The 22685-nt window shown below is 47.7% G+C and overlaps 1 protein-coding gene across 1 annotated transcript; it reads left to right on the top strand.

The window, feature by feature from the left end:
- Nucleotides 1-1433: 1433 nt before the first annotated feature.
- LOC310857085 (zinc finger homeobox protein 3-like) lies at nucleotides 1434-21706 on the top strand (the record flags this gene model as incomplete). Its single annotated transcript, XM_083762698.1, has 10 exons — nucleotides 1434-3120; nucleotides 3650-4010; nucleotides 4911-5100; nucleotides 7981-8194; nucleotides 8879-9129; nucleotides 10281-10391; nucleotides 13235-13418; nucleotides 13957-18608; nucleotides 19728-20393; nucleotides 21067-21706. The coding sequence occupies 10 exons, from the start codon at nucleotides 1434-1436 to the stop codon at nucleotides 21181-21183; spliced, it is 8433 nt and encodes a 2810-aa protein (XP_083618824.1). The 3' UTR covers nucleotides 21184-21706.
- Nucleotides 21707-22685: the final 979 nt, after the last annotated feature.

The raw sequence follows: 22685 nt of genomic DNA, 5'->3' as shown, positions 1-22685 counted from the left end.
TGATTAAAAAAGGTCAGTAATGAGATTGTAGGAGAGAGAGAGGGCAAGAGAGAGATGTATTCCTTCTCATCTGCCACTCATCAATCAGACAGAGGAGGAGGAGAGGACCAGTAATTTTTCGGAGAAGGCATTGTACTGATGTATTGACTTTGTCTTAAATTGCTGTTGACATCATCTGCAAAAGCTCATCACTTCAATTCTGGGGATTTTCTTTATGTCCTTGATTTGACAGCCAATATGGTCACCTGTGTGGCTGTGTGATTAAATTTGATTCTCGTGAAAGGGAGAGAAAAAAAATCAATGGTTATTATTTATAAACATGCTATTACATTAAAAAAAGAAATTTGTATATTGTTTGTACATCCAGCTTTTAGTTACCGTCGTCCACAAACTTCGTCTTAAACAAACATTAAATTCCCATTGACAATGAAAGGAGAATTTTACGTCATAGCGAGCAAATTGGCATAGTGTTTATTTTACGTCATGATGATGTACGATGATAAGAGCGCCCCTCACTTCACACAGGTGTGATATTTATGTTACAAAAGAAACGTACAGTCCTGCTACCACTTCATTGTTGCACATACATTCATAATTAATAAAACTGTAACCTACTTGAAAAAAAAGGTTTCATTATATACATTACATTCATTCATAATGTACACAATATGAATTATATACAATTCCACTTAAGTGTCTGTGTATTCTCTTCTCTTTAGTCTTTACTTACAGAGTGTGGGTGATACAGTTTGTGCTACGCATAGTTCCATATGATTCCCATAACATTTCAGTACTGATCTCTGTACCAGGCAGTGAATCTAACACAGGCTTAAAACCATGTTCCTCTATCCTCTTTCATCTAAGCATGGCAATTTAGTCGAAGCCCCTTTTAGCTTGGAAGTCTTTGGTTCTTTATATAATCCAATCCCCGAAGGAATATTATAGACCTCCCGTGTAGCCTTTACCCGCATTCCTCTACCTAGTTTAGCGCTCATGCTATTGATTTTCCCATTAAGGGCTAACGCTAACCCCTGAGTAACCGTGGCTGTGTGTTGCACACTGTGAAGGCTGTATTGAACAGACGATACCAAGGGACCCTAATCAATGGCCTCCAGTGTTATGCAATATTATTTACCTGAACTCACACGTGCATTTGTTATTTCTCAATTGTTTATTTTCCTTTTCTGTTTCTCTGTCTCTTCGTTTTCTCTCTCTCTCTCTCTCTCTCTCTCTCTCTCTCTCTCTCTCTCTCTCTCTCTCTCTCTCTCTCTCTCTCTCTCTCTCCTCTCTCTCTCTCTCTCTCTCTCTCTCTCTCTCTCTCTCTCTCTCTCTCTCTCTCTCTCTCTCTCTCTCTCTCTCTCTCTCTCTCTCTCTCTCTCTCTCTCTCTCATATACAGGTGGGGTGGTGATGAGTGGCTGCTGTAGCCCGTGGTATGGACAGCAGTGAGGGAGGAGGGGAGGGAGGGGGGGGAGAGGAGAGAGATGCTGACCTCAGCCCCCAGGCTTTATCTCTTCCTCTCCTGACCCCGGCGGTCATTCCTGAGCAGGGGTTGTCTTCTCGTACCTCAGCCTCGGCCCCTGCCAAAGAGCCCCTGACCCGGCCTCCTCATTCGGAGGAGGAAGAGGATGAGGAGGAGGGGGGGGCAGAGGGGTTCCAGGCCAGAGAAGAGACCCTGCAGCGGAAAGAGGGGAAAGGAGCAGGCGGACATTTACAGGGGAAAGTAGGGTGTCAGAAGAAGCAGAGGGAAGACGACAGGGACGGATATCCTTTAGGGCGAGAGCAAAAAGAACAGGAGGTGTATGCAGGCGTGGGAGAGGAGTCACTCGCCGGGGGCCTCCCAGCAGCCCTCGGCAGCGGAGACGGAGAGAAGGAAGAGGAGGAGGCCATCTCAAACCAAAGCCAAACCAAATCCAAATGTTCTTTATTACCTCAACAGAGCCAGCACAGCTCTTCTTCCAGCACTGCAATGGCCAGCGGCACACCCGACAGCAAAACCGCCTCTCCAAAGCCCTCCCCTTCTCCTTCCACCTCTCCAAAGCCCTCCCTTCTTCTCTCCGACTCTCCAAAGCACTTCACTTGTCCTTCCTCCTCCTCCGCCCCACTGAGCGAGACAGAGTTAAAAGACATTAGGGTAGATCAGGGCTGGATTTCTGGGTTTCCTCAGAGCTTTAAGTCCCAGCAGTTTGCCCTGGCATTCCCCCTGGCGGGCACAGAGTCTGACGATGCACCCGCTGAGGATGATTGGTCGACAGGGGTTCCTCACACTTCCATTGCTAATGGAGTTGGTGCCAAAGCTCCAGAACCAAATGACAGCCAGGTAGAGAAAGAGGTGGATGACGAGAGAGACAAAGATGGGGGAGAAGACGCGGAAGCTGTCCTTAAAAACCTCAACCAAGACCTCTCTCCCAATTCCCTGACTAGCCACATGACCATAATGCACTCACGCAACTCCTGCAAGACGCTCAAATGTCCCAAGTGCAACTGGCACTACAAGTCCCAGCATACACTGCAAGTCCACATGAAGGAGAAACACCCCGAGACGGCTGGCCAGTGTGTGTGCGGCAACTCCGGGGGGAAGTGTGTGTGTGGCGGTGCCACGCGAGGCGCGTGTGGGTACTGCAACTCGGGGAAGCCTCACCCTCGCCTGGCCCGCGGCGAGACCTACGCCTGTGGCTACAAGCCTTACCGCTGCGAGGTGTGTGACTACGCTACCTCATCGAAAGGCAACCTCAGCATACACATGCAGTCGGACAAACACCTGAACAATGTGCAGAACGGGGGACTCTCCAACGGCCACGTGCACGCTTCCCACACCGCAGGAGGCTCTGCCAACGGCCACATGGCGGACGAGCAGTCGTACAAGGTCGCGCTCCCCACGCACACGCCCGTTGCCCAGCCGGCCGGTGGCAAGGTCACGCAACCACCCACACACAACCCACACTCCCACGGCAAACGGTGGCGCTGTGACGTGTGCGACTACGAGACCAGCATCGCCCGCAACCTGCGCATACACACCACCAGCGAGAAACACACGCACAACATGCTGCGGCTCCAGAGAGGCTACTATCTGTCCCACTGCAGGACTCTGAGTCCTCAGCTCAAACACCTGCAAAACACAGGTGAGGAATCATGATGTTGTTCATCGTTAAAGGACCACTTCACCACTTTTCAACCAATCTTCGTATAATTGGTCCTCACTAATGTTCATGATAAAATACCACAACATTTTCCCTACTCGATCTGTGTCCCATAGGAGGGCCGTGGGCAGTTCATAAACCTGTCCACCACTGACATCTTCGTTAGGCAGATCTTTTTAAACAAGATTTACAAAAGAATATACCGTATTTTTTATTATCGTGAGAGCGATAATATTTTTCACATTGCAACTTTTCAGGAATAGAAAACCTGCAGTTTCTATTAGCTTGGAATCCCCATCGATGATGTCACTGGTGGTCAGGTTTCTGAACTGCCCACAGCCCTCCTATGAGACACAGACTTAGTAGAAAATAAGCTATTTTATCATGATTATTAGTGAGGACCAATGGCTAATTTATGCTGTGATTTCATATAATTTAACTGAAGAAGGTAGTTTAATAAAAATCGGAATGATTTCTTGTTAAGTGTTTCTCTGTGTGTCTATGTTTTAAGGTGGCGAGTTGTCCCTGACCATGCGGCTGACCAGTCAACAAGTCCCGGAGCAAGCGGTCACCCTTGGCTCGGCGCTCACTCCCTCCCCGTCCCCCTCCCCTTCACCCCCCCCTGCCCCTTCCCTGTCCCCCACCACCACCCACACCGTTCTCCAAGGTGTGTTCCAGTGCCTGGTGTGCTCTAGCTTCTCCTGCGACAGCTTGGAGTCTGCAGAGCAGCACCTGAACGCCCCACGCTCCCTGCCCCAGTCTGAATGGTGCTCCCTGGTGGCCGGGGGCTGCCACTGCAGGCTGTGCGGCTACACCACCCCGCTGAGGGCTAACTTCTCCCTGCACTGCCAGACGGACAGACACCGCACCAGGTAGGAACCAGTGGTGTAATAAACCTAGGCCCAAACCACACCAAAGGGTCCACCGCACCAGGTAGGTACCAGTGGTGTAATAAACCTAGCCCCAAACCACACCAAAGGGTCCACCGCACCAGGTAGGTACCAGTGGTGTAATAAACCTAGCCCCAAACCACACCAGACGGACAGACACCGCACCAGGTAGGTACCAGTGGTGTAATAAACCTAGCCCCAAACCACACCAAAGGGTCGCCATGCAACTCCTTGCAACCAAACGGTTGACGTGGGTCGATGGGGGTCGACGTGCAACAGGACCAGGGCCGGATCTACCATATATATATATTTTTTTCTTTTCACAGAAAATGTCCCTGCTAATCCGAATGAAATAAATGGTGTCTAAAAAGATTAGTGTTTTATGTTTGCATTTGTTGGTGAGAAGGGCAGCTGAAAAGTGCAAATTGTGTGTGTAAAGCAGCAACAATGCACTAGATTGGCTGTCACTCTGGGGGGGGGGGGGGGTAGGCGACCTGAAATAGGCCAATATAACGGCATAAAACCGCCCCAAAACGGCTCCAAAAAACAGCAAAAATGTTGCGCGCGGGTGAAGGGGGTGACCCTTCGAGCTTCAGTGCCCAGGGGCCCTCAGAGGTGTTAATCCGGCCCTGAACAGGACATATCACACCACTGGGATGAACGCTAAAACAGTGTCGTCCCACCTCGAACCTTTGGTGTGGTTGGGCTCTAAAGCCCAAACCACACAAAAAAAGTACATTGTGATGCTAATACCTTTGAACTTTTACTCAAGTGCTTTTTGAATTCCTGAGTTTTGCTTGTAACGGAGTAGTTCTACATTGCAGTATTGATACTTTCACGTAAGTAAAACAATTGAGTACTTTTTCTACCACTGCCATGCAGGTACCAGCTGGCCGCTCACCTCCAGGAGGGCGGAGCTGACAGGGGCGGCCCGGAGGGAGCAGCCCTCCTCGCCAAGGGCAACCCGGTACAGCTGCGGTGCAGCCTGTGTGACTACGTGAGCGGCAGTCTGGAGAAGCTCCGGGGACACTCGGTCAGCGCGCACCACCAGGCCAGCGTCAGGGTCTACAGAGTCAGTACTACACACAAACAAATGCATGTTCAGATACACTCAACTTAACCCGGTCGATGCCAAATTTTGCACACTCCCTGGATGCCCCAAATTGTCCAGAACGGTCTGTTATAGCGCCACCAGGAGGCTGACTTTTGTAGAACACATTTTTTTATATTACTCCTCCAGATTCTGTCCAAAAATCATGTAAATCATTACACACTATCTCTATAGTCATGTGTTCAAGACGGATCTGTCCGATTCCATCCTAATTGGCTAACATTGGCTTTCAAAGTTTGCAGGATTGGCCCGTTTAGAAAAAAAGCCTCAAATCATGAACAATTTATGTGAAATATTTTACAGACTTTCCTACTAGGCTAGAGGAATATATCCCACCCTTTTCACATTGGCCTGTTGTAGCACCACCAACAGGTGGATTTAGCTAAAATCCATTTATTTACATTACTCATGCTATACACTATCTCTACAGGAATTTAGGTGAAATCTTTTACACACTTTCCTACTAGGCTGAGGAATATATCCCACCCTTTTCACATTGGCCTGTTTTGCAAAACTAATTTTTTGAACAAAATGCCTCAAATCATCCAATTGTCATCAAAGGCATAAGAACAAATGTTTTCACATTATATCACTATTATAGCACCACCAGCAGGCCATAACCTGACCTGCCCTGGTGGAGACCTGTGCCTTGGGGGGCGCTTTTTCTAGTTTTTCTCTTGTATCAAATAGGTCTGAAGTCCTTAAATTGACACTTTACTATTGAGTGTTGAGCACAAATCATCTGGAGACCCCCTCAAAATAATTTGGGGACTTATAGGACCATCCCGCTGCCAGTACTAATCACTGTCTGTCCGCAGCTTTGGCCATATAGTGTACATAAAGAATATGTCTAGTGATGCAAGATATAATCGGTACTATATCGAAATCGGCCATATCGGCCATAAACATGCCATATCGGTGTCGGATCAGTCACAGATATTGATAACGCCATAATAAGGTGACCTTCAATGGCTCTGTCGCTTTTGTTTTGTGTATTTCTAATGTTTGTAGGCAGCAAAATCTGTATAATATCGGAATCTTTCAGAATCTGTATCGGTGGATATGACCCTGCAAAATAATCGGATATCGGTCATAATTTCATAATCGTGCGCCTCACATTTTATCCTGTTAATAGCGTTTCCCCTCCATCATTACAACGTTACTTACCGGAGTGTTGTTTAGACATCATTATGCAGTTAACCATTGATTTGCCCCAGTCCCTATTTTGGTCAAACATTCTGTTTTTGTATTGTTTTACTTTTTATTGCAAAAATGACTATTTCCAAATGACTCCACATAAAACACATTAAAACACAACAATAAAGGAACCATGAAGTTTACTGTGTTGAAATACCTATCTCTAGCAAGTTGATTTTCATGGTCGGCAGTGGAGTCAAGTATACCTTGAGTCTTTTAGTCAGTTGGCTAAACATGCCAGACAGCTGGCATTGTCCTTACGTTTAAATCACTCTCTCTGTGGCTTAAACATGTCAGTGTGCAGACCACATAGCCGCAACATCCTGGCTTTAATTCCTATCTCAGGACATGTGTTGCATGTCATCCTTCCTGCCTGTACACATTTTATTGTCTCTCCACTGTCAGTTAAAGCATACATGGGCGGCCCCCACTTTCAGGTTAATACTGATATATTATTGATTTCAGCTGTTACAATTCTAAACATGCAAACATGACCTGCTTTAATTACTTCAGTCTATAAATGAGTAGCTTAATGACTAATACAATGTTGTCTTTTTATGTCCAATGTATGTGCATTTAATTTCATATAGTTAACATAAGTATAACTAAATGCATTTGAAATAAAAATATATATATTTTCAGGATTCCAACTCAAGAATAGCACAAAAATAATAATTAAAGATTTCAATTCAAATATAGCAAAAATAGCAGGTCGACAAGCTCAAAATGAGTCGCATGCGTTTTGAGCTTGTAGATCTGCTTTCTTTCTTTCTTTCTTTTCTTTTTATTTAAAGATTTGTTTTTGTGCCTTTATTGATAGTTACAGTGAAGACATACAGGAAAGAGGGAGAGAGAGAAGGGGAGAGACACGCAGCAAAGGTTGTCATGAACGGGACTCGAACACGCGACACGCTGTCAGGCCAGAGCCTATATGTGGTAGCCTGGTTAATAAACCAGACCGAATCAGCCGTTGGCAAAAAAAGATTTGCCTGCCGGCGGATTACGGTCTGGAGAGGCTCAATTGTACGCCCATTTCCTACACCAGAGAAATGGGGCGGCCAATCGGGACACGGTATGCAATATGGGCGGGCTTTGGTACAGTGACTTTCAATGCTTGAGACCTTTGACTGACAGTAGCTCTGACCAATTGCGTCAAAGAGAAAATGTTTCAACCCGCCCCCCTGGAAATGAAATCCAAGCTGAGCCTCCCCAGACTAATATCCCGCGGTCCGTGCGATATTAGTCTGGTTTATTAACCAGGCTATATATGTGGCATGGGCCTGGACCACTAGGCCAGCGGGCGCCCAGATCTGCTATTTTTGATGAGACAGTATATATGCAATGTGGCCCTCTGGAGTGAGTGTGGAAATATAGTGGCCCTCTCCATCTTCAAAGTTGCCCACCCCTGAGTTAAAGCAAACAAGAAAACTCCCTCTCTGGTGGAGTGTTTAAAGTGCAAGACCACTTTGGTAGAGGTTAGGGTTGTGTAGTTACCTTGCCATGTAACTCCAAATGTGGACAAGAAATAATAATTAATCCTGGCGGGTAAAGTGTTAAGAACAATTAACCATTTTACAGACTTATAGTGAAGCAACATATTCTAATTGTGTTTTGCAATTATTTTCTCTCTGTGTGTTTTTGCAGTTCCTGCAGCAGTATGATGGTGAGGTTGACGGAGGCTCGTGGATGTTCCACTGTCTACTCTGTAACCATTCGTCCTTGTCCAAACTCCAACTACTGAAACACAGCCAAACGCCGACTCACCAACAGAGGGAGGGCCTGCTACAGCTGCAGCCAATGGGAGGAGAGGAGCTGGCAGCCATTTTTACCATCAGGAAAAGCCCTGGCGATGTCACTGGTACGACAGCTCTGTATGAATTGTATTATGTGGAAAGGAGAGAGAGTGCGCCTGTGTTTGCTCACATCAGAGACAGGGCAGAGGAATAACATGAAAAGAAAATGAATAATGGCTGCTGGTCAGATATTGATCAGGTAAATTGATTAGTCGATACACATCCTTGTTACATCCCCAATCACCCCCGACAACAGCTAACTAGCACCTGCTAATCAATGGACCAATAGAATCCCTTGGAAACAGAGAGGATGGTGTCAGCTGGTCACCAAAGAAAACAGTACATGAGATAAATGTAAAGGACTGCCATGCTTTGGAGTGTGTCACTTGCCAGTTTAACCACAGAGATTAATAGTCCCAGCACTTTGTTTTGCGAATGAGGTCTATCCGGTGTCTCGTCTTCTGTGTGTGGATTAAGACCTATCCCTATCGGGGTGAACTGATGTGCTTTAAGTCTGTATTAACTCCACTCCACCTCTGAAGGGGAATCTAATGAAGAATCAATTCCTGATCAATAGGGTACGGAGGCAAGCGAGGGGAGTGGAGTGTGCTTGGAAGACATTGGTCTTTATTCAGTGGTGCTGTCGAGAGAGGGTCATATAAACTGCCATTAGCCAGAGACCTGGCAAGGACATATGTACAACCATGTATGCAAGTTAATACGATTATTTGTCTTACCCCCGTCCCCAGGAGAGTTGAGTGAGGACATGGAACCTTGCTGTGAGACCACCACTGGACCTCTGGACCAAACCAAAGACACATGGAACCTGGGGGTGAAGCAGATTCCTTTTTTCCCTATTAAAGATGAAACCCTTGGCGATGAAAGGGAGAAGAGAGACTTGCTTCCTCCAGCCAAGCGTCCATCCTCTGGGTTTGAGGAAATAGAAAAGCCCGTCTCACCTAAACGCCCTAGAATACACCAGCAAACTGAGAACCAGCAGGTGAACATGGCAGTATTTTACCATAATAGTGGGTTCGAAAGTAATTATAATGATGCAGATATACCATTAATCAATTTTGGGAAGGGAACCCCTTTTGGTGTTAGCATTATGCTATGCTTTAGCTATTGAAAAATAGCAGATCTACAAGCTCATAGCGCGCCACCGAGTGGTGCGCTACAAGCTTGTAGGTCTGCTATTTTTGAAAAATCGTCAGGATGTAGAAGACATTTTTAGAATATGATCTCAGGTCAAAATGGGTTAAATTCACGTTGTCACCAGTGCAGAACATTACATCCAAACAGAGACGTTACAAGGCTTATGGCAAAAAAATAATAATATTTGCTTCTTATTGGCACAAATAATAGAAAACTAATCCGAAAGATCAATGGTTTTCAACCCTTTTCACATCTAGGCCCATTATTTATTGGGCATTTGAGCCATGGACCACCATTTGATGACTTTTAGCCTCTTGCGTTACCAACTCTCCATCATTTAGATGGGGACCACCTGGAACCACCGCAAGGACCACTGGTGGTCCACGGACCACTGATTGAAAACCACTGATATACAGTAGATGAATCATAATGACCTATGTAACTTTCCTCTTCGACCCTGGATTTGAACCCGGTTTCCTGCGCAACTCAAGTGCTGAAATTGTTACCATCGAGCGAATAGAGCCTGCCTGCTTGCTCGGGATAAAAGTAAACGCTAGATCTCTTCTTCAATCGCGCAATATATATAATATATAAATGTTTTGTTTACATCAGATGATGAGGAAAACGAGTCCATGGAGTGTTGTTATTTTACTTCCACATCCAGGAGATCCAGCGTTAGGTCTACCTACCGTTTCCTAAAGGAACAGTGCCTTATATATTATTTTTTTTCCCGCCATAACAGTGGTCCATATACACACTATCAACGGAATTCAGTAAAAAGAATGGCTAGTGCGGAACTCTCCTTTAATGTGGTTAAAGGTCTTTCTGACCACACTGTGTTGTTTCAGACTGTCCAGTGCCCTCTGTGCCAGGTCAAACTCCCATACCTAAAGGTCTTTCTGACCACCCTGTGTTGTTTCAGACTGTCCAGTGCCCTCTGTGCCAGGTCAAACTCCCATACCTAAAGGTCTTTCTGACCACCCTGTGTTGTTTCAGACTGTCCAGTGCCCTCTGTGCCAGGTCAAACTCCCATACCCACACCTGAAAGGTCATCTTACGCACCTGCACAGTGTGGCCCAGGACTGCATGGAGAAGCTCATCAGCGTGGTAAGCACTTGCATGTCTGTGAAACAACAATACAAACCAGTGTTGATTTTGACAGCAAATTTAGATTTTAGTTTTAGTCACAGTCTAGTCTTGAATAGTTTTCATTTAGTTTTGGTCACATTTTAGTCACCTGGAAAGTTTTAGTGTTAGTCTAGTTTTCCAGATGGCCTTTACTGCATGTCACCCCCCCCCCCCCATCTCTCTCCCCATTTCCTGTCAGCCCACTTTCAATCTATCCCTCTACAAAAATAATAAAATAAAGGCGAAAGCCAAAACATTTTAAAGGTATATTCAGTGATTTCACTTAATTCAAATATCACTTATTTTTTTGTTTTGTTGTGATAATCCTCTCTACTATAGAGTGTGCTGACCATATAAGGAGTTCCTCCCTGTCCCCAGTTAACCCCTGGGGTTCAAAAAACCTTAGGTTTCGTTTTTGACTCTCTATCCTGATTGGACGGAAGTTTGGGTCCCAAGGCAAAAACGAAACCTAAGGTTTTTTGAGTGAAATCACTGAATATACCTTTAAGTATTTTGCCGGGCCTTGATGCCGCCGTAATGATGTAATGTTTTTCCACTTGCTGAAAATATCAGATCTACAAGCTCACAACATAGTTGTGAGCTTGTAGATCGGCTATTTTCATTCATCATCTTGTGTCTTACTTATACTGGATCTTTTGTCCACTAGTCCCTTGCAAACATTTTAGTCTAGTTTTTATCAGTCTTACTTTTAATCATCATAGTTTATCATCATTTAGTTTTCATCAGTGAAAAAGGTTAGTGGAGGAACATAGTATTAGTCGACAAAATCAACACTGATACAAATGCATTACTATTAACCCTGTCCCTAACCGCACACGTAAGCCACACGGAATGGCGGTGCGTCGGAATGCCAATCTCTGTCCCTGCGGAAATCCTCAGTGTACGTTAACTCTGAAAGAGTACACATTTAACCAAATGGACCCCATAAGGGTGTACAGTACACAGTAAAATCCTCAGGGTATTTTCGCTCTGCAAGTGTACAAATTTAAATAAATGGACCCGTAAGGGGGTGCATTTTGTACACTCTCAGAGTTACAAATGGATAGACAGACGCCGAGGATTTGACTGTGTACTCATCCTGCGTACCTTGGTCAGAAAGCGGGAGGAAATGAGCAGCCATAGCTAGCGTGTGTGTGTGTGTGTGTGTGAGAGACTGTGTGTGTTGAGGGGGGGTAGTGAAATGTAGGGAGACAATTCCATTAAGAAGGCACCAGAGAGAAAGGCTGTGCTTTTTTAATGCATGTTTAAGTAGCTCCCGCTATCATCTTCGATGCAGCCGTGCATGCTGTGTATGTGTGTGTACATCTTTCAGAATGGAAGAGTGAGAGAGAGAGAGAGAGACGGAGAGGGGCTTGACTGACTGACTGACTGACTGACTGACTGACTGACTGAGGGGAAAAAGCCAGTGCTTCTATAATGCATGTTTAAGTAGCCCTCTATTACCAGAAGTGCAGTCAAGCTAAAAGAGGGGGGGCCCCAGTGCTTTCTACTGTGTCTCTCTAGCTAACAAAGACTGGTCATCTATCCACATCACCGTCCTCCATCTCCCTGGCCCCCCGTATGCTAAGTGGTCTTTGTCTCTCCCTCTCTCTGCCTCCACTTCACTGCCCGCTTTTCACCCTTTCTCCCCCTCTGTTGCCCCTCCCTCCCTCCCTCTCACCCACCCGTTACTCCTTGCCTTCCGTTTGCTGCAGTCTCTTTCCCTGCTTCTCTCTCTCCCTCTCTCTCCAGTGATTTGTTCATACCCCCTCCCTTCTTCTGTGTCTCCCAATCTCTCTCTGTCTCTCTCTCTCTCTCTCTCTCTCTCTCAATGCATTGCCCCTCCCATCCTCTCTCCAAAGCGGTTTCTCTCTTTTTATTTTGTTCATTGCCCCTCACTTCCTCCCTCTCTCTCTCTCTCTCTCTCTCTCCCTCACACACCCTCTCTCTCACCCTCTCCTCTCCCCCTCTTTCATATCCTACGCCCTTTACCCCCCTCCCCACCACCACCCTCATCTCCCCCCTCTCTCACTCTCTCTGATAGTAATTGAGGTTCATTAATTCAGACTGAGGTGATGATGGCCATTATGTACCTTGCTTTCCAATTACGCTCTCTAGATTAAGCCTGACCTTCAGTTTTCTCTGCAATGACTGTGTGTGTGTGTGTGTGTGTGTGTGTGTGTGTGTCTTATGAAGCTGTTATGCAGAGAACACTCTTGTCATGTAAATCTCATCTTTGGCTGTTCTGTCCTTTCCTTAGGCTAGCTAGCTGCTCACGCAGATATACTATTTTCTCTCCGTGTTGAAGCTACAGGGACAGAGCGATGTGGGTGGTTGGGTGGGTGCGTGGATGGGTAGGGGAGCGGGGTGCTCTATATGAAGAACGATTTTAAATAAATTCATTATTCAGCTCAGTAAAGTTTTATTAAACCCTCGGGCCATGTCAGAGGGTGTCGTTGGAGCTGAAGGGCAGACCCGCGCATATCCCCAGCACCACATTCAGTTCCTACAAAATATATGTGCTTTGCTGCATGCAGTGCAGCACACAAGAGGTTTTAAGACGTAACCGCACACTTAGATATTCAGACGGGTAAATGTTTTATGATATTGGGACAGGGAACACGCACACACTCCCCCCGTTATATTTATACACCTTGCTATTTTCCATTATACAATTGGACATATTTTATTCATAATGTTGGGGTAAGAAAAGAGGGGTACTAGCATTCAATAATGTTTCAGTCCCAGCGTTGAGTCTAATTTGCAGACACGGTCAGGGAAAGACGCAAACTGACGGACCATCACTTTTGATTCTTCCCCAGGTGACACCGTCCAACGCGTCCACGGACCAGCCAGAGCCTCCTCTGGAGACCGAACAGCAGACAGAGACCGACTCTCACTCAAACCGCTCCCAAAAAAACAGCTCCCGTTTGAATAACATAAATACAAATGACTCCCCCGCAGCAGATTCCCCCGCCATCGCGGTTGACTCCCAAAAAGACAACGGTTGGTGTTTTTAGAAGCCATGATATTATGACTCTGTGCATGATGGAGGTGTTTTTCCCTGGAACGCATCTGGGTCACCTTAGCTTTTCACTACTTTAACCATTATTTATAGCTTTAGCTATTGAAAAATAGCAGATCTACAAGCTCAGAGCTTGTAGATCTGCAGATCTGCTATTTTAGAAAAATAGTGTGCAAAAAAGTGTTTCAATATATATTCTTTCACAGCAAACGTTTTTAACTCATCTTTGCTTCTGGGGGTCCCTGGAACAACATATTTTCAGATGGGGGTCGGTGGACAATTACATATAATTTTTTGAGTTTGGGATAATTGAGAACCACTGATATAGAAATATAGGTTTTTCAGAAAATGTTCATGATTTATGATTTAGAAGGGATGTCAAACCACTCCAAATACAAATATTATAATATTAATTTAATCTTAATACTAGGATTGGCTGAGTGCCAAGCATTGAGTCAATGCTGAGCGTTTTACAAAATGACATTGTTGTTTTTTGTGTTTATTTCTTTATTTTTGCAGTGGAGAACACAGAGGAAGATGAAGCCGCACCCAAAGATGTCACAGCCTTGCTCACCCCACCCCTGGAAGACAGCGTCGCTCAGCCCTCCAACAGCAGACCCGCTCCCCCCCAGTCCCCCACACAGCTTCCGCCACCCCCCTCCCCGCCAAACTCCCCCCCGCCCAGCGACCCGCCTCCCCACTCCTCCTCCTCCGGCGATCGTCATGGTTACCGGTTCCGTTGCAGCAGGTGCAGCCTGGCGTTCCCCACGCAGGAGAAGCTGCAGCTGCACTGGCAGTACCACGCCATGAGGGCGGCGACAGAGTGCCCCCTCTGCTCCAGGCGCTGCCGCAGCCAGGAGGCCCTGCAGAGACACATGCAGAACACACACGCGCAGCCGGACAACACCAACGGCATGCCGCACCTCCATGCTGCGCAGACGCAGGCGGCGCAGAGCGCCACAAGCTGCCTGGTTCAGCAAGAGATTAGTTTGTCACCTCAGGCGGGTCAAGAAGCAGGTGACGACGGTGAGGATGAGGAAGAGATGGAGAACGAAATGGAGGGAAAGGAGGAACAGAGACAGGAGGAGAAGATTGATGAGAACGAAATTGTGGCTGAGGTTGACGGAGCAGAGGAGGATCAGGTGGAACCGGAGAAGGAGCAGCAGGAGGACAGCGAGTCGGGCCCCAGCGGTGCTCATAATGTGAAGAAGAGCTTCAACCCCAGCATGGACCGCTTTCTGGACCCGTCCCGGCCCTACAAGTGCACCGTATGCTCTGAGTCCTTCACGCAGAAGACCATCCTCCTGGTGCACTTCAACTCGGTCTCCCACCTGCACCGGGCCAGACGGGCCCTGCAGGACTCTGGCCCTGCCGGCCTCGCCGGTGGCGCCCCTGAGGCTCCCCGGGGCCCGGACCCCAGGCCGTTCCGCTGCCGACTGTGCGGCGTGGGCTACAGTCAGAGCTCCACCCTCGACATCCACCTTCGTTCCGTTCTCCACCAGACCAGAGCCCGCGCGGCGCAGAACACTGCATCCAGCTCGGCGCCTCCAGGCTCCACCGCTGCTACCACCAGAGAGGAAGCGTCCAAGGCTCTGCCTTTAGCCAGGAGGAAAGATCTAGTAAGCCCCTCCCCTCCACAGCTCACCCACCCCGGACAGGCCGACAGCCACCAGGCTAAGAAGAGAGTCGCAGAGATGCTGGCATCCAGAAACCAGCTAATGCTACTGCAGCAGCAGCAGTTAGCCCAGGCCCAGGCACAAGCCCAGGCCCAGTTACAGCAGCACACGGCGCTGCTCCAGTCCCAGCTCTTTAACCCAGCGCTGCTGCAGCACCTTTCCTTAGGCCCAGAGAGCCTCTTGAAGCAACACTTCCCTCTAGCAGCAGAAAACCTGCTATCTTTGCAGCAGCAGCTGCTTTTACCTTTTTACCTCTCTGGAGACATGCAACTTCACCCAGATTTTACTATGAAGAGCCTAGAACTTTTTCAGTCAGACGCCACCAACTACACCTTGATAGAGCAGTTTAAGAGCGAGGCTGTGTGTGAGCCCAAACTTCAGCTAGAGCAGGATCAAACACAGAAAACAAGTACCTCAGATGTAACCCAACCATGTGATCAGGTGCGGTGTGAGCCAAAGGATGAAGTGGGCAGTTCTGCTTCCAGTAACCAGGCGGAGGCAGAACCCACCGTTCTACACGAGGAGAAGAAAGACATCACCATTTCTCCTGTGAAAATCGAGAGGCAGCAGGAGGAAGCCAAACCAAACATTTCCTCTTCCCATAGTAATCCTGGATCTGAGTTCCTCCCTCCCAGAGTGCCCTATGCTGCTGTGAACGGGGAGCCTGTCCGAGCCTTGCTGCAGACCTATGGCTATGAGCTGGCCCTGCAATATATACAGAGCCGACAGAGACACCAGCTAAAGATAGCATTCCAAGCTGCACCCGAGGGACAAGAAGAGAACACCGGCATTAAAGAGATGGAGGTCTGCCTGGATGAGAAGAGAGACGACCTTAGGGAACAACAGAATGGAAAGGTTGAGTGCGACGAGAAGAATGGACAGGCAGAAGCGGTTAATGGAGTGGGCGATAGATTGCCGGAGGGGAAAAGGTATGACAAACAACAAGTCAAGCCAGCAAAGGCACAATGTTGTGGCGAGGGAGAAAAGTGTACAGATTGTGGTAAGCTGTTTTCAGACGCCCTGGTGCTGAAAAGCCACCAAGAGTACATCCACAGGCTCCTGTTTCCCACCAATGTGCTGGAGAGGTTTTCCAGAGAGTACAGGAAGGAATACGACCGGCTGTACCCACTGGCGCAGCCCACGTCCGCAGAGACTTCGGATGTCGCCACCCCAGAATCTGCACCAGCCCCGACCCCAGAGCCAGAACCTCTACCAGAGTTAGTTAAACCCCAGCCGCCCTCTCCTGTACCCACAGCTTCAGATCCCACGCCTAATAATCCTTGTGCCGCCACTACAGACCTACCGGCATCAGTGCATGTACCTTCCCCTCCTTCATCTCCTTTCCAACCACAAATATCTCCACAACAGGAGAAAGCAAGGGCTCCTCCTCCAGTCAGCTCTCAAACTACACCCCAGGCGAAAACCGTACCTCTATCCTTACCCAAACTTCCCATGCTTCCTCTATCCTTACCCCAACTTCCTCTGCCCCCCCTCTCCTTACCCAAGCTCTCGCTGCCCCCTCTCTCCTTCCCTATGGAACTGTCTCTCCTCTCGCCCGTTATGATGCAGTCTTTGGCTCTTCAGTCCCAGCCCTGGTTGGATGCTGGCATGACCTCTGACCTAGCCAAACTCTACCAATCCCAGCTCAGCCCAGTGTTGCTAGGGCAACAGCAGCAGATTAGCCCGGCATTGCACGGGCAACCACATCAGCTCTGTCAGCAGTCGCAGGCGAGCCCTGTGGGACAACAACCCCAAGCCAGCCCAGCACTGCCGGAGCAGCAGCAGAACAAGAGAGCACGGACGCGCATCTCAGAGGAGCAGCTGGGTGTTCTGAGGAATCACTTCGACATCAACAGTCTTCCCAGTGAAGAAGAGGTCAGCAAGATGTCTGCCCTCTCCGGGTTGCCTCATAAAGTCATTAAACACTGGTTCCGCAACACCCTATTTAAGGAAAGGCAGAGAGATAAGGACTCCCCCTACAACTTTAACAACCCACCCACTATAGCACTAGAGGAGTCCAAGGAGGACGTGATACAGACTCAGTCTTTGGTAGATGTTCCATTGTCGGTGTCCCCGGGGCTCCCTACCAGCCATTCCCCCCAGAGACTAGATGCCCACAGAGGCCGTCGCTGCTCTCGCACCCGCTTCACTGAGCAACAGCTGGACACTCTTCAGGGAGTGTTTGAGGCTACGCCCTATCCCAGAGAGGAAGAATATGACAGGCTGTCTGCTCTGCTGTCCCTCCCCAACCGAATCATTGTCGTGTGGTTCCAGAATGCCAGACAGAGAGCCCGCAAACATCAAGACAGGGGGACAGAGGAAGGGGCAGAGGCGATGACCCTGATGGAAAACACTCACAGACAGAGAGGTGGATGTTCTAAGAATGGCGACGATGACTGTGGCGATGAAAGGCAAGGAGAACATCAGAATGAAAACTCCATGGATCTGACCTATGAGTATTACACCCACCCTGACTCACCTGCTCTGGATTCCCCGCCTGAGAGTGAAAACACCCTGGTGAAAAATGAGCCAACCTCCATTAATAAGAAGAAGCAAGTTGATGATACAACTTCAGTTCAAGCTGAGAGGAGCCAGGCCACCGTCCAAAACAGCACTACAGAAGTCCAGAGTCAGAGGAAGGAAAGTGATGCTATGCAGATACTTTCAACACAGTCTGAGCTGCAACCTGAGCCTCAATCTCTGCCCGAAATATCCATAGGGAGATCCCAGTCCAGTGGCTATTCTTCTCCAAAAACACTTAATGCTAAATCTCAGTCCAACCCTGAAAACTTGCACAACCCTCCTTCGAGTCCAGCACTAGGAAAGCCAGCCCTCCCCGCTGTCCCCGAGTCCGAAACAAGCACCCCTCGGAAGCCTGATGCAATGCCAGCCATGTCCACTGACACCCAACCACAGAACCAGCCCCTAACACAAGCCAAGGCCCAGTTCCAGTGTTCCCTCTGCCCCATGTCGCTGCCTTCGTTTCAGCTGTGGCAGGACCATCAGACCAGGCACCTTCTGGCAGCCCAGTCTCAGGTCCAGCTCCTCCACCCTGGTTTCACCGACCGGCACATGCCTTACATGATGCTCCACCCCAACCACTCCCTGATAGCAGCCAGCCAGCTGCTCTCGGGCGCCATGCCCCAGATGCACGTCGGCAACCCCGCGCACGCCATGATCCCACACATGAACAACATGCACCTCAAGAACACGCTCTCCGAACACACCGGCAGCACTCTCACCAGCCTGTCTCAAACGTCAATGTCCTCCATGACGCCGAGCTCCAGGGTTGCGTCGGAGGTCAGCTGCGATGGCCCGGATGGGGGCGGGAGGGAGGCCGAGGAGGACCACAGGAGGGACAAGCGGCAGAGGACCACCATCACCCCAGAGCAGCTGGAGGTGCTGTACCAGCGCTACAGCTTGGACTCCAACCCCACCAGAGGAGTCCTGGAAGGCATCGCCCGGGACGTGGGCCTCAAGAGACGCGTGGTGCAGGTACCACACACCAATTCAACAACATAACAACATGTCCAAAATCATTATGGTTTTCGGTAAAACAAAAGGGGGCCGGCGGGGGGAGGGACTTGTGTTCCAGTGGATCAAATAAGGTTTAGTCAAAAGCTCTTCTTACGTTTCATTGGTTATTTACTTTTACTTAGGCCTTTATATTAATTTCAGAACATAGGCTATTGATGAGTCGGTTCCAACCTCGTCTGTCTTGGGCCATCTTCTCCAGCTGTTCCACACCAGTCCCTTCTTTTTAACTTCTAGCTCTGTGCTCCTTCTCCCCTGCCCAGGCTCCATATATGGAGCTGGCCTGTTCTGACATCACAACACTCCAAATTTGGGCATGCCTGACAGAACTCCATATATAGGAATAAAGGGACACAGAGAGACAGATACAGAAATCTCCACATATTGGCATAAAAGGGACACAGACAGATGGGTGGAACGGGTCCCTGACCTGTTGGAAGTTGGATCTCCAACTTCCATCCTTACCGACTTGGTGCTCTGCAGCCGGGCACCGATCTAGTTAAATATTTATAAATCCAACTTTCAACATGGCCTCACTATTTTGGGCATCTGATTATAGGATTTAATTTTATCAAACATTTTCCAAAATAGTGAAAGTAGAAAAATGTATTCAACATGCTCACAAGACGCATCACGACACATGTGAGCTTGTAGTGTTATTTTCACTACTTCTTTTTTCGAAATATAAATTGGGTATTAATTTATAAAAAGATCACACTCGTGTGAAGTGAGGGGTGCTCTTATCATCATACATCACATTCCGTGCTCAGCCAATTAGCTGAGCACATTCTGTGCTCATACAAACACACATGGGAGGGCGGGTGGACCTCTGACATCATTTTGATTCCGACATAACCCTAAACAAGCCTGATACGTACATAATACATATATAGACATGTCACTATGACTCAGATATCTCCTTATTTGGTTAAAATGTACAAGGTGCGAGTGCCCCATAGCACCATGCACTGTTTTGCATTTGTTATTGTCTAATAAAATAGTCAATCAATCAAAACACACACACACACACACACACACTGACACACACAGTATATAAACACTTTTTTCTGCTTTTCACAGGTCTGGTTTCAGAACACACGAGCCAGGGAGAGAAAGGGACAGTTCCGGTCAGCGGGGCCGGGAACCAGCTTCAGTTTGGGTCTGAACCACCTCCGCTGTCCATTCTGCAGAGCCCTCTTCAAAGTGAAAAGTGCCCTGGATGCCCACATGAGATCCCGCCACTGGGCAGAGGCTGAAAGAGCGGGCTACAATTTGTCCATGAGCAATGGGTCCCCCGGTCAGATGGGGAGCATTGCTATGTCCTCTCTCATGGACAGGCCAGGACCGTCCGTCCCCTCCCATCCCATTCCAAACCACGGCTTTGTCATCGGCAACAAAGGGCTATCTATGAAGGCCATCATGTCCTTCGACACTTCGGTCATGGACCTGAACAACCCAGAGGAGGAAGACGAGTTTGATGACGACGATGACGAGTATCCATGTGACGAGGCCTCCAGCATGACAGACCAAGGGACTCTGAGTCCTGAGGGCTCTGGGGGCCCCAGCTTTGACTGGGGTGAGACACAAGCTCAGAGGAACCTCCAGCAGCAGCAGCGCCAGCGGACACAGATGAGCCACTTCCAGATCCTCCAGCTCAGAGACTTCTATAGGAACCACCGTACACCCAACAGGCACGAGTGTGAGGGCCTCGGCCAGGATCTGGGACTGCCCCACCGAGTAGTGCAGGTATGGTTTCATTAACACATTTTATGCCCCAGACGTTTTCAAAATAAAGGCGCTAAAGTGCCCAGCACCAAAGCATCATAACCATGGAGAGCGCCGTGAATTCAGAGATAATAGCAAGTTTTGTCGGCCTGTAAGCAAGGAAGTGAAAGGCGGCGCACATGCACAAAATGTCCGGGAGCTCAGAGCAAGGCGTTGCCCAGCAGCGGCCACTGGCAAAAAAATGATTGGAGTCTCCAGACTTCTTCGGCCTTCTACGGGTGTGGGGACGTTTTGGGCAAAATAACTGTTAAAGATGGAGTGCTGTGATTATACTAGGAAGATTTGTTTTTAATGTTTTTATGTGGCCACACCCACCAGTTCATTCATTTTCACCTTAGCACCACCCACGTGAACTTAATCCTCGCCCACAGCTGTTGTTGTATGATAATGGGGTTAGGGTTAGGGTTATGATGACACTGAATTTCGATTGGGCCTTTTGACTCAAAGGCTTTCATCTGACAGGAAGAAACCAAAAATTCACAGGGAAGACATATTTGAATATTATAACTAGGTTACACCTGGGGGTCTATAATTAGAGTAGAACAATATCAAAAATATCACGGCACTCCATATTTAACCTGCAAGATTCAGCTAGTATAATTTCATATTATTTTTATGCAAACCTCTTTTGCAGGTGTGGTTCCAGAATGCCAGGGCCAAGGAGAAGAGGGCCCGGAGCCTGGGCTCTGATTCGGCGGAAAGGGAACAGGCTGAGCTGAGCGCTGGGGCAGGGGAGAGAGACAGAGCTTAGAGAGGTCCCAGTGCTTCCTTTCTTCCTTTTCACCATGCGCCCCACGTACCACCCCAGAACCCTCCTCAATGCCTCCCTCTGTAACTTATACCCTGTCCACTTTGCTGCCAACCCTGTAACCTGAACACCCCAAAGACGCAGACCCACGGTGGCCCAAAGAGAAGCTCTCTCAACCAAAATAATATGGAGAGACCAAACCCACGTCCTGTCAACCAACCACAGCTTTTTCCAACCATGCTTTCCGTTATCTGTCCCGGGGCTGTCCTGTCCTCCCCTTTGTCTGCCGGAGCCCCTAATCCCTGACCAGTCAGTCAGACGCAACAACAACACTACGAGAACCAAACTTCACCTTGATTATTAAAAACCAACCGGATGCCACAGAATCCAAAGAGCATTCTCCAAGTGTGTGACCTCACTGCCCAGCTAGACCTGCAGTCTACCTCTCAGTCTGCATGACAGACTCCACCATGGGCCCTCCAAACAGACAGTGCTAGTCTGCTAGCTGTGTAGCATGTAGTCCCAGCTTCTTCCAGGCTGGAAAAAGAAATGTGTCAAAGAGATTTTAGTGTAAATAGTGAACTCCAAAAGAAAAACTTGAAGAACGGGGGGGGGGTGTATTACAAAGAAGAAAATTAACAAACAAAACGGTTAACAGAGGAAGGAGGAGAAAAAAAATAAACCAGAATAAAATGGACATAATGTATTCACCAAGAGCTTTTGTAAAGACTGACTCAGATTCCAAAGCTCGTAACCAAAATTTTACATGTCTGTGGATTTAGTTTCAACATGTTTTTAATTTAGTTTTAGTTTTTTCAATAACAAACTGCAGAGCTGACGTCTGTACGGTGAAAAGGGTGAGGCCTGCAGCGAAGCTGAGTACCAATGGACTGGTTATGGTGCTGGCAGATGGCAGCTCCACCCTCACAAGCCAATGATGAGTCTTCTGTTGTACATGTACACCTTGTATGTTCCTTTAGTGGATAATTAACAACCCAAATAGCACAGAAAGCAAAGGCCAGTTTGTCCTCAATGTGGGCAAACTATTTTTTATAGCACTCAACCATTATACTGTATATGAAAACTTTAACCAAACTTACAAAAACCTACATTGTGTGTGTTTAGTAATAGTTTCTTAATATAAATCTTATGGATTGAGATAAAAAAAATTAAGAAAAAAAAATGTCTTGCTTCGATATAATAGTGTCATGATTATGGGATGATTATGACAGCTTTGATATGATATGTTTAGGTAAGGTGACTTAACTGCCTTTCCGCCCTGTTTGAATATACCAATGGCTTACCAATGTTATGTGATTTAATGTAATGCTTTCTATGCTCAGGTCAATAGCTCAACCCGGTTCTGTTTCAAATGTGCTCATGACACTAGATTTCTGTTTCTGTTTTCTTTTTAAACAGAAGAGGCACAACTAAGTATTTAAAAAAAAAAGATATCTGGAAAAAACACCTCTGTTCTTCAAAGATCTGAGCTTTTCACTTCTGAG

The sequence above is a fragment of the Protomyctophum parallelum genome (assembly GCF_964188405.1).
Source record: "Protomyctophum parallelum genome assembly, chromosome: 4".
Taxonomy (NCBI): domain Eukaryota; kingdom Metazoa; phylum Chordata; class Actinopteri; order Myctophiformes; family Myctophidae; genus Protomyctophum; species Protomyctophum parallelum.
Note: the sequence above shows the minus strand (reverse complement) of the source record. Positions and strands in the feature narration are given on the sequence as shown.